The following is a 15,568-nucleotide window of genomic DNA, read 5'->3' as shown; positions in this document are numbered from 1 at the left end:
ACGCGGAGGAGTCATTCCATAACTCGTAACATAATGCCTTGATCATCTCAGCCCTCTGCACAGTAAGGTCTTTCCCACAGGCCTCAGAATTTGGTTACAATTTATTCTCTAAAATACCTCTGAAATTATAGCAACCCTCTTAACAATACAGTTCTTAAGAACTAAGATATTGCAAAAGAGATATAAAAAGGAATCGTTTTTATAGACTTGTGCTGAATTAGGTGCTGTCATGCATGTGTGTATAAATTCCACCCTAATAAAAATGTGAACACTTAAAAAGAAAAAGCATAGTTTTAAATAGATTACAAGCAATAAAATGTAGTCTTTGGGACATATGTTTTATTGCATAAAAAGTTCTAACAGGGGATGTTTTACAGGGTCATTATTACATTCTTCAGTTGCCCTGTGAGGCACAAGCCAAAAACTTACTGCCTTCAGCCTTTGGAAATGTCCATTAATGGCCACATAAAGCACACCCTGGAGAATCTTATGGAACTTCATAGTAGCATGCTTCATAGAATTTCCCCTCTCACTCACCTCAGGAAAAAAAAAAAAGGAAACAAGACCAGACAACATTTAACTAACTTCTTTTAGTTTAGAAACTATGCATATTCTTTCTCTGAAGCACATTCTGAACTCCCCTCAGAGTTCCTAGGCATGATGTATTTGCATTGAAAGAAAATTAAACACACGGACACACTCAGTTGAAACTGGCCTAGCCATCAGGGAAACATTGCTTAAAGTGGCAGAGTTGTTGAGAGGCATTGTGAAACATGGACTTTTATTTTCGTTTCTGAAATGCACAGTCGATGCTGTTCAAAGGCACTTTAACTACAGCTGTGTCCCTTTCAAGTGTTAATATTAAAAAGACTCATTCTGTGTATAATATGCATTCTTCAGTGCTAAATTATAGACCTTGTGATGAGATTGCTGATGTTTTTGCCTTGTTTTTAAAATGATAAGTTTACACACATGGAATCAGCATCGCCTCAACCAGCCAAATGGATGCAGGCACTGTACAATGTATGTCCATACACATATCCTCATAAAATAACAGACACTACTTGAAAGCCTTTGCTGTCACATGGGTGAAATTCATAAAATCAAAATGGCTGAGAACATAAAAAATGGATTTTAACAGACTGCAAAGACCAGTGATAACTGAACTTGATACTCTGAGCAAAAAAAGACCTCTCACCCAGGCTTGTAGCTATTTCCATCACTTGACACTAACTCAGACATTCTAGGCAAGAGCGACACACCACGAGATTCCATTGAAGTCCTGCCATGATGCAAGGAAATGAACTAGTTAACTTTTTAAAGACTTTAAATTATAGCTCCAGAGAATAAACCTTTTCAAGATAATGCACTTGTTTTTGCTGGAAAAAATAAAATCAAAAGCCTATTTATATATCAATTGTTTTATGGTAGTGCCTAAAAGCCACAACCAAGGTTGGGACTCCACTGTACTTGAGACTTTCCAAATGCACTATAAAAAACATTCCCTGCCCTGAAGAACTCACAATTCAGATAGACAAGACAGATAAAGGAACGATTATTATCAGCATTCTATAGAAATGAACTGAAGCACAGAGTATTCCTGTAAACACTTAAGTGCGTGAGTAGTTCCAGTGTCTTCTATGGAACTACTCATGTATATAAAGTTAAGTACACAAGTTTGTGGTATCAAGACATAAGTTAGTTGGCTGAAGTCACACAGCTAGTTGTGGTGGCACCAAGAGTTAAACCCAGATCTCCTAAATTATAGTCCGGTGCTTTAACCATAAGGCCATATCTGAGAGCAAATGGTCTAATAATACAGACATTCAATGCACAGTACTTGTGTTGAAGTCTGTAGGGTTTGTAGCCACGTGTGTATGAATCATGATTTTATGTATAGGCATCTTTACAAGTTATGGGAATCTACTGTCTGCTAGGACAGCTGCTATTTTATGAGGAAGAGTTGATGCAACGTGTTACTGCAGGGGGAATTCTGCGCCACTGCACATGCACAGAATTAATGTCCTCTGCAGATTTATTTGCTTCCCAGCAGAAAAATGACTTTCTGACAGGGAAACAAAGCTTCAAGAGCAGTCACACACCACTCCCTAGCAGTGCAGGTACATTGTTTCAGGCACATGGAGCAACCGACAGAGAAGTAAATCTCTGCGTAGTTGTGGACACCTCAGCCAGTGGCTCTTACCCTGAGCCAGGATCAGCTGCTAGTCCCAGCTGGGCTGGAGGCAGGAGAGGATGGGACTTCCTCTTTCCCTGCAAGGTATGGAATCCTCTGCATCCTCCCCTGCTTCCTCCCCTATTTGCTCCTCAGCTGTGGGAGAAGGTGTCACTGTATGGGGAGTTGCTCCACCATCATCCCAACCCCCATGCTTCTGGACATTGCATACCCAGATACCCCTGCAAAGCCTCACCCGGTACATCCAAAACCCCACTAGTCCTCCATACCGAAACCCCACCCCACTGAACCTTAACCTCTAAATCTGGAGCCCCTCTGCACCCAGATCCTCTGCCTCTGGATGCTCACCCCTGAATCCAGATCACCCCCCACTGAGCTCCCTGCATTCAAACCCCCACCCTGATGCCCCAACCCCTGCACCACAGTGAGTCCAGACCACTCACACCACTGACCTCCAACTAGCTCCACCCAGATCTCCACTCCACCAAGCCCTGCTCCCCAAGCACCTAGAGCCCCACACACACTGAGACCCCCACATCTAGAGCCCTCCGCTGAGCCCAAACCACCTTCATCTGGAAGTCCCTGCAGAACCTCATTGCCCCTGCACCTGGAACCCTTCCAACAATCCTCTGTGCATCCAGATTACCCCACACTAGACCTGCCCACTCAGCTGCCTGCACCCAGATTGTCCCACACAGAATCCTCTTATCTCACATCTGTATCACTCCACACTTGGATCACACCTGGTACATCTGGTAGAGAGGGGCAGGGCCCCAGCGTATTTTTGGGACAGGCTCAGGCCTTGTGCTGTGTCAGGGTCAGGTGCAGCCTCACCACTGAGTCTGTGTCCCTGGAGTGGGGGAGCTGCAGGGTGACCTTTGTGCAGTCGGTAGCCTGTGCTCCCCACTGCCATGCTAGAGCCTCTGCATTTATTTATTGACAAATAAAACTTGCAGAATTTTGCAGAATTTTAAAATATTGTGTGTAGCATTTTCAATTTTTTTGTGCAGAATTTGTAATGTTTTGGCTCAGAATGCCCTCAGGAGTAAACATGTTACATCGGAGATACACACTTTTTTCACCCTTATAACCCTTTTGTTTCTGTTTTCCTTAAATTTATTACTGTTTCAGACTGAAAAGTAGATATTAGCTCTGTTTGAAAAACAAGGACAATTGGCGGGTCAGGCCAAGAAATAATAATAGTAAAAAGCATAATAGAATCAGTGGGCTAGAGCCACAAAATAATTTATGTGCCTGAGTCCAAAATTCAGCTCCTCAGACATCTGCTCAGCTGCTGCCAAACCCTATGGTCACTTAGGCCCCCTAAGCACCTAAGTTTCTGCAGTTAAGCATGTGCAAAAATACTTCAGTTCTGAAGCCCAGAACCTAGCTCATGTAGAAGCCACAGTGGACTCAGCCAAGTAGTTATTCCTCTGCCTATCTTGCCTGTGGACCACAATCCTAAAGGCATGTTCAGAACATGATTAAACCCTCCCTCATCCTACCCCCCAGAAAAAACAGACAGAGGAGGTAGTACATTTAGGAAAGAGGCCACTCCACCACACCACACCTTATAGGTGGATGTCGCATTGTAGCAACTGTGGCAGTTTGCCTCTTGCATTCTTCAGCCTATTCCAAGCATAGGAATAGCCTGACCCTCCAACCAAGATACATTCAGGAGTGTGCCCTCCTCCATGGGCAGAGTCCTTTAACAAGGCCAACAGAAATATAAAGCCAACTAAATCCTCAGCCCCAGTGAGGTTAACCATCCTTCTGAACCTGCTGGCCACCCTTCTCCCTCACGGTCAAGCCTCAGCTATAATGCAGTTGTCCTCACATCTGTCCATAGTCTCACTCCACCCACACAATCTAGAGCTGACACAGTTCTCCACCTCTTCCCCATGGCTTACCTCAGGCACATACTTCTTATTTCTCTACTCTTCCAGCCTTCTATCAGGCCCCTTCCCAGAGAGAGGGAACACCATGTATTCTCTCATAGGCACCAACTTCGTGGGTACTCTGGGGCTGGAGCACCCATGGGGAAACATGTACCCACCGGCAGCCCCCCTATCAGCTTCCCACTCCAAGTGCCTCCTACCCACCGGTGGGCCCCACGGATCAGCGCCTCCCCCTCCTTCCCGCACCTCCCACCCGGCACAAACAGCTGTTTTATGATGTGTAGGAGGCTGGGAGAGAGCAGGGAAGGGGAGGAGTGAGGACACAGCACGCTTGGGGGAGGGGGTGTGGCAGGAAGGGAGCAGAACTGAGCAGGAAGAGGCAGGGCAGGGGTGGAGAGGAACTGGGTGTGAAGAGGCAGAGCAGAGGTGGGGCCTAGGGGAAAGGGTGCAGTGGGGGCGGGGCCTGGGTCAGAGCTGGGGGTCGAGCACTCCCTGGCCCTTTGGAAAGTTGGCGCCTGTGTCCCCTGTTCCAAATGACTCTCTCTCCTTATTTTAAGTCCTTCTTCACCTAACCACTCTCTATCCAGGTGCAATCAGTAAGGTGACTAGCACTCTCAGGCTCCGTTAACTTCTTCACTGCCTTTGGAGGGTTTCTACCCCATAATTATATTTCCCCACCCCCTTTAACTCAGTGGTTAGTACACTTAGCCAGGATGTGAGAGACCTACATTCAAATCCCACCTCTGCCTGATGTAGAGAACAAATTATAGAACTTGTCTTCCACCTCTCAAGTGACTGCCTGAGCCACTGGTCAATGGGGTATTACTGCTTAGGGCTCTCTCAGTCTTTCCTGTGGAACATTTTAGGACACACCACTCATTTTAGCATTTTCTTTTGGTTAGTTTAAGCAGCTCCCTGATCAGCTTGCTGGCTTTTTGTGGATCCCATTCTTATGTGCCTAACTCCTCTCATGCAGCTTGGATACCTAATTCAGGGCTGCGGATTCCACTAGGCAGCGGGGCATCTAAATATTAGTTATTGCAATGCTTAGTTTAAATCCCCTTTGTGCAGCTAACCCAGTGTTTTAGAATATCAGAAATGAAAACAAACACTACCATGCACTCATAAATTTAAAACGCAAATGAAACTTAAATTTAAAACTTAAATTTAAAATTCCATTAAATGTGTCCTATATTTTTTTCATCCAGCCTTGCTAGTTACCTCTCTCTGTGTGAAGATGATCTCTCTTTCCTTTACTAACAAGCCTGTTCCTCCTATCAGATTCATTCAGTACCCAGACAGTATTCAGTATTAAAGTTAATCACCATGGTTACCACTGTAAAATCAGTACCACTGGACTATGTGGCACCACTGAATGAATTTGAGGAAAAGAAAAGTCCAGCTGAAGTGCTTAATTTGTAATTAAAGAGGTGCCAGAGCTCAAGCAATTTTTTTTTGTTACTTTTATAACTGACATGGCAAGCCAAGAGGTCCTGGGGCTATAAAATGCCAAGCCTAGAGGTGCAGGGACTCAGCACTGTCTAATTGCAAAATAATTCTTTCACAACCATCATGGTACCCGACAAAAACAAAACAAACAGAAAAGTAGATTTCAGTTTTCATGTAAAAAGTTGCATTTTATAAAAATTTTCCAGTATACAGCAACTGTCAGAACTGTATTGTTGTGTGTGCCTTTTCACTATTAGCAATTGTCTCCCTAAAGCAGTATGTTTTCATGCTATCCTGAAGAGAAATCAAAGAAGACTTTTTAATTAGTGCTCATAAATATCCTTATAAAGGGAAGCAATGCTCTGGGATTACCTAAACTAATTTTGCTTTAATTGTGTACTTATTAGCTTAGACTCATTTCTTTCCCCTCATTCTGTGTTCATATCATAATCATAGTCCCAAAATGGAAACCCATTGCCCTGATCCATAGACTCATTCCGTTAAATGCTTGCGCTTGTTAGAAAACTGAATTCCCTCTGTACTAGGAAAAGAAATTAAAATAAATGCCATGAAATCACTTAACTCTATTGCATTTAATTAGATAACAGCAGACATTATTAGTGAATTCAGATATTACTCATCACTGTTTCAAAAACAGCATTAGTGATTATTTTCTTAATAACCAAAAAGTAAAGTAAGTAGATGCTGCACACACATCCCTACCTCTGCTGTTTCTATTTATGTATTTACTTGAGTCCCCCTGTTTCCTTTCATAAACCAAAGTTAAAAAAAAAAGCCACAGTAAACCAAGCGGGAAAATGGACTTTTCCCTCTTTTCAACATAATAACATTTGGAATTTTTTAAAATCAATGTTTGTTCTCAAAAATGTGGTGCTTCGTTGGTGCTTTGATGCAAAATATATCATGCGTAAGATCCAAGCAGACTAGAAAACATAATCCCAACTATATATATAAAATGATGGGGTCTAAATTAGCTGTTACCATGCAAGAAAGAGATCTTGGAGTCATTGTGGATAGTTCTCTGAAATCATTCACTCAATCTGCAGTGGCAAGCAAAAAAGCGAATAGAATGCTGGGAATAATTAAGAAAGGGATAGATAACAGAACAGAAAATATCATGTTGCCGCTATATAAACCTATGGTACATCCACATCTTGTATACTGTGTGCAGATCTGGTCGCCCCACTTCAAAAACATATATATTGTAATTGGAAAAGTCTCAGAAAAGGGCAAAAAATGATTAGGAGTATGGAATGGCTTCCACATGAGGAGAGATTAATAAGACTTGGACTTTTCAGCTTGGAAAAGACACGGCTAAGGGGAGATATGATTGATGCCAATAAAATCATGACTGGTGTAGAGAAAGTAGATAAGGAAGTGCTGTTTACTACCTCTCATAACTCAAGAAATTAATAGGCAGCAGGTTTAAAACAAATAAATGGAAGTATTTCTACACATAACGCACAGTCAACCTGTGGAACTCCTTGCTAGAGGATGTTGTGAAGGCCAAGACCATAAAAGGGTTAAAAAAAGAAGTAGATAAATTCATGGATGATAGGTCCATCAATGGCTATTAGCCAGGATAGGCAGGAATCATGTCCCTAGCCTCTGTTTGCCAAAATCTGAGAATGAGTGAAGGGGGATGGATCACTTGATTACCTGTTCTGTTCATTCCCTCTAGGGCACCTGGCACTGGCCACTGTCAGAAGACAGGCTACTGGGCTAGATGGACCTTTGGTCTGACCCACTAGGGGCATTCTTATGTTTTTATGCAGTGTGCCCCAAACTTGGGATGCCACTTGTTTAGGGAAAGCCCCTGTTGGGCCGGGCCAGTTTGTTTACCTGCTACGTCTGCAGGTCCGGCCGATCGCAGCTCCCACTGGCCGCGGTTTGCTGCTACAGACCAATGGGAGCTGCTGGAAGCGGCGGCCAGTATGTCTCTTGGCCCACGTCGCTTCCAGCAGCTCCCATTGGCCTGGAGCGGTGAACCTGGGGACATGGCAGGTAAACAAACCGGCCCAGCCTGACAGGGGCTTTCCCTAAACAAGTGGCATCCCAAGTTTGGGAAACACTGTTCTTATGTAATGTGGAATGCAACTATTTATGTTGTCAGATTTTCCTTAACCCTTAGAATCACATCTAATTATGAATGGACAACACGTCACATTGGATCATTTGGAGTATTTGGTGAAAAGCTGAATAAAGGAGCTTCTTAAAGGCACGAAAGTCAACAATCATTAGTAGGCAGCTGGAGAGTAGCTCAGGAGGACAAACATTCAAAATTTCAAAATTATGGAATGCAAAGTTCCAAATGTTCTGATTTTATTTCAGAAATGGCATTTATTTAACATATTTAATAAAAATGAAACATTTTGACACTCCATTTTATAGATCCATAGATTCTGAGACTAGAAGGGACGATTGTGATCACCTACCTTGACCTCCTGCAGAACACAGGTGTAGCAGGGTACTGCAGGGCCCCTCTTGGATCCTGCCCCTACTGTGCTGACAAAGTCACTCGGCCACTCTGGAGTTCAGTAACCACTGGTGCTTTGTATTTACAGGCTGTGCTCCCACCACCTTTTCAACATACACAGCTTGGGGTTTAGTGTCTGCCCCCAGGAGGGAAGAGCTACCACTCCCTTCTCCTGGCTTCCTTCCTCACAGGCAGGGCCAGCTCCAGCGTTTCTGCTGCCCCAAGCGGTCAGGGGTGGGGGGAAAGCCATGACCGGCAGCACTTTGGTGGCAGCTCTACTGCGCTACTTCATTCTTTGGTGGCAATTTGGCAGCAGGTCCTTCTCCCTGAGAGGGACTGAGAGACCCGCTACTGAATTGCCACTGAAGAGCCGGTTGAGCTACACCTTTCTGTTTTCTGCCCCAAGTACTTGCTTGCTGCGCTCGTGCCTGGAGCCGGCCCTGCTCACAGGCTTTATATAACCCCAGGCTAATTGGGTGGGAAGCTGTCTCCCATTAACCAATTAGGCACAAGTTTTCTCTAGCCAGCTCCAATTTATTTCCCATAATGGGAGCTAGTGTGATGAATGGCTGAGTCAGCATTTCTTGCCCAGCACCCTGTCACAACATGTCATAGGACTTCCCTGAATTAATTCTTGCTTGAACTACGGCCCATCTTTTAGAAAAACATTCAATCTTGACTTTAAAATAGTCAGCGATGGAGAATCCACCATAACACTTAGTAAGTTGTTCCAACAGTTAATTACCCTCACTGTCAAAAACTGCTTGTGAATTTGTCCAGCTTCAGCTCCCAGTCATGGGAGCTTGTTAATTTTTGTCTGCTAGACTGAAGAACGCATTATCAAATTTTTATTCCCCAGTTAATATTTACAGACTGATCAAACCACCCCTTAACCTTCTCTTTGTTAAACGGAATATATTGATCTCCTTGAGTATATCACTACATGGCATGTTTTCAAATTCTTTAATCATCCTTATGGATCTTCTCTGAACCCTCTCCAGTTTACCAACATCCTTTCTTGAAGTGTAAACACATAACTGGTCAAAGTATTCAAGCAGCGGTTGCACCAATGCCAAATACACAGCTTGTTTCAGTATTAAACTGCATCTGCCTTAGCTTCCACAGTGGTTCACGGGAGTTGGATTCAGGTGCCTCTGTGGGCCAGGCTCCTTAAGTCAGACAATGTATCCCATGAAGCACCTTGATCATAGGACTCCCATGATGGACAAGCCTGGTTCAGACAGGAGATAACAGTGCCTCATGGATAATACAGTCCACCAAGGGAGCCCTTCCTATACAGGGGAATGAAGGCAGGAAGCACCAAAGCTATTACTCCCATGAAGCACTGTGTCAGTTCAGGGGGATATGGGATAATATTTATCACCCATTTTTAACTTAAATTTTACTGAAATGTTTGTTACTTTTAAAATAACTTTACAGAAGATACGGATGCTGCATAAGGAACAATTAGAACAGACAAATTTCACCTATAGAAAGAAAGATGCACTTCCTATTGCACCTTGCATTCTCTCTTTTGTCTTGAAAATTCATACCAGTCACAGAAAGAAGGGCCATCAACACTGAGGACCCATGTGAGAAAAATATTTAATAATCCTCATTGAAGTGGTAATTTAAAATAAAGCATAAATGAATAAATAGGTAAAACAATCCCACTTATCCAAAGGAATAAGGTAGAAAAAAACATAGCGGACATCTGACAAAGCCTTTTTAGCATGATTTAAACATTGTCTGAGTTTACAAGATACTACAATAAAACAATCAATCTGCTGAAAACTCCCCTAGCACTAAAGGCTAGCGCAAGAAGCAACCCTCTTTCTCCAGATTGATTTCTCACCAGTGTGCCTGCAGCACAGAGCTAATGTTAAACAATGAATTTATAAGGAGCTCTCGTTATGTACTCTATTAGTGTAACCAACAAATACCCTCTACAAACCACTTGTAATCAGATTTTTGAAGAGTTCAAAGAACTGACTCTGAAAAATTTGAGTTCAGTCAAAACACAATTCTAATTTTTATTATTATATCTTGTATCTTTAATTTCTACAAGACCCCAAACAAGAGAGCCCCAATTCAATTTATTTTCTTCATTGAGCTAAAAAACGGTCTTGTTTAATAATAGTCTAACAATAACAATAGCCTGATGCTGGTCTAACAATTTGTTTCTTCTGGAAGTCTAAACATAAGTTGGACCACCATAAAATGTGAACTACAGAAAAGTATACTCAGCATTTTTCAAGTGCTCTCTAATACTGTCTTATAGACTCATAGACTCGTAGGTCAGAAGAGACCAATATGATCATCTAGTCTGACCTCCTGCACAAGGCAGGCCACAGAACCCTACCCGTCCTCTTTTATAACAACCCCTAACCCAGGACTGAGTTATTGAAATCCTCAAAATTGGTTTGAAGACCTCAAGCTGCAGAGAATCCACCAGCAAGTGACCCATGCCCCACGCTGCAGGGGAAGGTGAAAAATCTCCAGGGCCCCTGTCAATCCGCCCTGGAGGAAAATTCCTTCCCGACCCCAAATATGGCTATCAGCTAAACCCTGAGCATGTGGGCAAGACTCACCAGCCAGCACCCAAGAAGGAATTCTCCGCAGTAACTCAGTTCCCATCCCATCTAACATCTCCCCGCAGACCATTGAGCAGACTTATCTGGTGATAATCCAAGATCGATTGCCCAAATTAAACTATCCTATCATAACATCCCCTCCATATACTTATCAAGCTTAGTCTTAAAGCCAGGTAAGTCTTTTGCCCCCACTACTTCCCTTGGAAGGCTGTTCCAGAACTTCACTCCCCTAATGGTTAGAAACCTTCGTCTAATTTCAAGTCTAAACTTCCTAATATCCAGTTTGTACCCATTCATCCTCATGCCTACATTAGTACTAAACTTAAATAATTCCTCTCCCTCCCTAACGTTAACCCCCCTGATATATTTATATAGAACAAGCATATCCCCCCCGCAGCCTTCTTTTGGCCAGGCTAAACAAGCCAAGCTCTTTGAGTCTCCTTTCATAAGGCAGGTTTTCCATTCCTTGGATCATCCTAGTAGCCCGTCTTTGGACCTGTTCCAGTTTGAATTCATCCTTCTTGAACATGGGACACCAGAACTGCACACAATATTCCAGATGGGGTCTCACCAGCGCCTTATATAACGGTACTAACAACTCCTTATCCTTGCTGGAAATACCTCGCCTGATGCATCCTAAAATCGCATTTGCTTTTTTAACAGCCGTATCACATTGGCGGCTCATAGTCATCCTGCTATCAACCAATACCCCAAGGTCCTTCTCCTCCTCTGTCGCTTCCAACTGATGCGTCCCCAACATATATCTAAAATTCTTATTATTAATCCCTAAGTGCATGACCTTGCACTTTTCACTATTGTATTTCATCCTATTACTATTACTTCAGTTTACAAGGTGGTCCAGATCTTCCTGAATAGTATCCCTGTCCTTTTCCATGTTAGCAATATCCCCAAGCTTTGTGTCATCCGCAAACTTTATTAGCACATTCCCGCTCTTTGTGCCAAGGTCAGTAATAAAAAGGTTAAATAAGATCGGTCCCAAAACCGATTCTTGAGGGACTCCACTAGTAACCTCCTTCCAGCCTGACAGTTCACCCTTCAATACGACCCGCTGGAGTCTCCCCTTTAACCAGTTCCTTATCCACCTTACAACTTTCATATTCATCCCCATCTTTTCCAATTTAACTAACAGTTCCCCATGTGGAACCGTGTCAAACGCCTTACTGAAATCGAGGTAAATTAGATCTACCGCATTTCCTTTATCTAAGTAATCCGTCACCTTCTCAAAGAAGGAGATCAGATTGGTTTGGCACGATCTACCTTTAGTAAATCCATGTTGCAATTCGTCCCAATTACTATTGACCTCTATGTCCTTAACTACTTTCTCCCTTAAAATTTTTTTCCAAGACCTTACATACTACAGACGTCAAGCTAACAGGCCTATAATTACCTGGATCACTTTTATTCCCTTTCTTAAAAATAGGAACTACGTTAGCAATTCTCCAGTCGTACGGCACAACCCCTGAGTTTATCGATTGCTTAAAAATTCTCGCTAACGGGCTCGCAATTTCACGCGCCAGTTCCTTTAATATCCTCGGATGGAGATTGTCCGGGCCCTCCGATTTTGTCCCATCAAGCTGTTCAAGTTTGGCCTCTACCTCAGTTGCGGTAATATCCACCTCCATATCCACATTCCCGTTTATCATCCCTCCATCATCGCTAAACTCCTCAGAGGATTTCCTCTTAACCAATGCAGCAGTCTATCTGAGAATCTTCAAAGAGGCTATCACACCCATTGATTGCTCAGCTCTCAAGATTTTATTAGAGATTAGACAATAATGAGTAGGAAATAATTTGTTCCTTCAATTTGACCTACAGACTTCTTAAAAAGTAGAGATAAAATTGACTCAAATTGCTAAAGTAGGAGACAATTCTGTCATACAGAACTCAGGCCATGTCTACATCTAAAATTTTGCAGCGCTGGTTGTTACAGCTGTATTAGTACAGCTGTATAGGGCCAGCGCTGCAGAGTGGCCACACTTACAGCAACCAGCGCTGCAAGTGGTGTTAGATGTGGCCACACTGCAGCACTGTTGGGCGGCTTCAAGGGGGGTTCCGGGAACGCGAGAGCAAACCGGGAAAGGAGACCAGCTTCGCCGCGGTTTGCTCTCGCGTTCCCGGAGCCACCCAGCAAACCGCAGGGAAGGAGACCTGCTTGCTCGGGGTTCCGGGAACGCGAGAGCAAACCGGGAAAGGAGACCAGCTTCGCCGCGGTTTGCTCTCGCGTTCCCGGAGCCACCCAGCAAACCGCAGGGAAGGAGACCTGCTTGCTCGGGGTTCCGGGAACGCAAGAGCAAACCGGGAAAGGAGACCAGCTTCGCCGCGGTTTGCTCTCGCGTTCCCGGAGCCACCCAGCAAACCGCAGGGAAGGAGACCTGCTTGCTCGGGGTTCCGGGAACGAGAGAGCAAACCGGGAAAGGAGACCAGCTTCGCCGCGGTTTGCTCTCGCGTTCCCCGAACCACCCTGCAAACCGCAGGGAAGGAGACCTGCTTGCTCGGGGTTCCGGGAACGCGAGAGCAAACTGGGAAAGGAGACCAGCTTCGCCGCGGTTTGCTCTCGCGTTCCCGGAGCCACCCAGCAAACCGCAGGGAAGGAGACCTGCTTGCTCGGGGTTCCGGGAACGAGAGAGCAAACCGGGAAAGGAGACCAGCTTCGCCGCGGTTTGCTCTCGCGTTCCCGGAGCCACCCAGCAAACCGCAGGGAAGGAGACCTGCTTGCTCGGGGTTCCAGGAACGAGAGAGCAAACCGGGAAAGGAGACCAGCTTCGCCGCGGTTTGCTCTCGCGTTCCCGGAGCCACCCAGCAAACCGCAGGGAAGGAGACCTGCTTGCTCGGGGTTCCGGGAACGAGAGAGCAAACCGGGAAAGGAGACCAGCTTCGCCGCGGTTTGCTCTCGCGTTCCCGGAGCCACCCAGCAAACCGCAGGGAAGGAGACCTGCTTGCTCGGGGTTCCGGGAACGAGAGAGCAAACCGGGAAAGGAGACCAGCTTGATTACCAGAGGCTTCCTCCTTCCACGGAGGTCAAGAAAAGCGCTGGTAAGTGTCTACATTGGATTACCAGCGCTGGATCACCAGCGCTGGATCCTCTACACCCGAGACAAAACGGGAGTACGGCCAGCGCTGCAAACAGGGAGTTGCAGCGCTGGTGATGCCCTGCAGATGTGTACACCTCCTAAGTTGCAGCGCTGTAACTCCCTCACCAGCGCTGCAGCTTTCTGATGTAGACAAGCCCTCAGTTCTTTAACTAACTAGCCACCGCTTCTGATATTTTAACACTGTAAAACTTTTGCTACACTCAATTTTATAATATATATCTATATCATCTGTCATCTTTATTTTGTGATAAGCCTTTCAATGATAGCCTGGCTATGACCTCTGGCACAACATCCCCCTCCATTTCTTTTACAATATTTATAAAGTATATTAAATTATATACTGAGATGCTTGGGCATGAAAGGCCTGATCCAGCAACTACAGATCTCAGCAGAAGACCACCCACTGCAATCAATAGGCATTAGATCAAGCCAGAAATTATTTCTTTGAGTGATCACTTAAGAGACCTTGCACAGACCTTGCAGAATATAAGTTTCATGACCCAGCAACATTCCCCTCAGTTAGGCTCTCCATACCAGCCTATCTGGGGCCATTACTTTCCATGGCATGTAGTTCAATATAACACGGTTTCACCTATAACGCGGTAAGAATTTTGGCTCCCAAGGACAGCGTTATATTGGGGTAGAGTTGTACTGAGCTTCAGCAAGAAGGATGTAGGGCATGTGGAAGCACTGCCATGTAGCCACCTGCCTATGCTTCACCCAGCACAGCCCCTGTGTGGGGATAAGTGATGCAAAGGGCTTTGCACTGACGCTCTGCACAATGGGTGAACTTCACTCTTAGAGGATACTGTAATAAAAGGAAACACAGGTAAATAGACACTTATATATTCATTTTTATAGGAATCTTTTGCTCCGATTGCAAAAAAATATTTTTGTAGCAATCACAGAAAGCTAGCAATCGCAGAAGTGTGCTTTTTTCGACAAGCACAGTTCTGCATTGCAGGTGTAAATTATTTCTCTCAACAGAAGCATGGGCTCCAATTATTGAACTCCCTATACTGGATACTATTTAAACAGCTGGCCTCTGTCCTTTCTAAACACAACCACAACCCTACTGCTGATTTATGATTCACTATGGTGTTACTGAACTAATGAGCCATAAAGGGCCTACTTTTTTATGAGGAGATAATCAAGGCCACAAATTTATCACTGTACTCTTTTATCTGTCATTATGGGACATAATGTTGAATTGGCACTTGGATGATAAGGATCAGCTTTGTTTTCTTTGCCAGCATTAAAATGTTTCCCAAGCTAATAGATTTTTGTTTCAGTTTTGACACCTATCACTATTGATTCTAGCCTTGACAAAGAAACTAACGATTTTATATGACACTTTCACAGTCATCTTGGAAACTGTTAATATCAAATACCTTTAAGAATCATTTGTTGTAAACTGTGCCAGTTCAGACTGTAAACATGTTCCATGTTCAAACTTTGCAGAAGTTGGGGAAAGAAAAAAGCCTTTTCCTGCACTGTGACTTGTGTAGTTAGCAGCTTATCATGTATTTTGCTGTGTCTGGAATAAAGATAGAATGACACATGCTGTGACAAGCCATAAACATACCAAAATCACAAAAGCTTTTCTTGCAGTGTTTTCTAAAGGTTGAGTTGGTTATTTATTGTAGGCAGTTCTGCTCTGACAAAAATTTCACTCAGATCCAAATAAGAGACAAAAGAATCCAGAGAAATCTCTATTCATGTCAACCTCAATAAAATCATAGAATCATAGAATATCAGGGTTGGAAGGGACCTCAGGAGGTCATCTAGTCCAACCCCCTGCTCAAAGCAGGACCAATCCCCAA

At 44.1% G+C, this 15,568-nt stretch overlaps 1 protein-coding gene across 2 annotated transcripts in view; it reads right to left on the bottom strand.

Moving 5' to 3' along the window:
- GPC5 (glypican 5) overlaps window positions 1–15,568 on the bottom strand; it is a 1,044,547-nt gene that overhangs the window by 544,542 nt on the left and 484,437 nt on the right. The window contains exon 7 of one of the 2 annotated variants that reach the window (XM_030567356.1): window positions 15,223–15,282. The exons of the other annotated variant lie outside the window; for it this stretch is intronic. Within the exon in view, the coding sequence (XP_030423216.1) occupies window positions 15,265–15,282 (18 nt within the window). The 3' untranslated portion in view covers window positions 15,223–15,264. Of the gene's footprint in view, window positions 1–15,222; window positions 15,283–15,568 lie in introns of those variants that run through there. 2 annotated transcript variants of the gene reach the window in all.

This window comes from Gopherus evgoodei, chromosome 1 (assembly GCF_007399415.2).
Source record: "Gopherus evgoodei ecotype Sinaloan lineage chromosome 1, rGopEvg1_v1.p, whole genome shotgun sequence".
Taxonomy (NCBI): domain Eukaryota; kingdom Metazoa; phylum Chordata; order Testudines; family Testudinidae; genus Gopherus; species Gopherus evgoodei.
The sequence above is the reverse complement of the archived record's forward strand: the minus strand, read 5'-3'. Positions and strand labels throughout refer to the sequence as shown.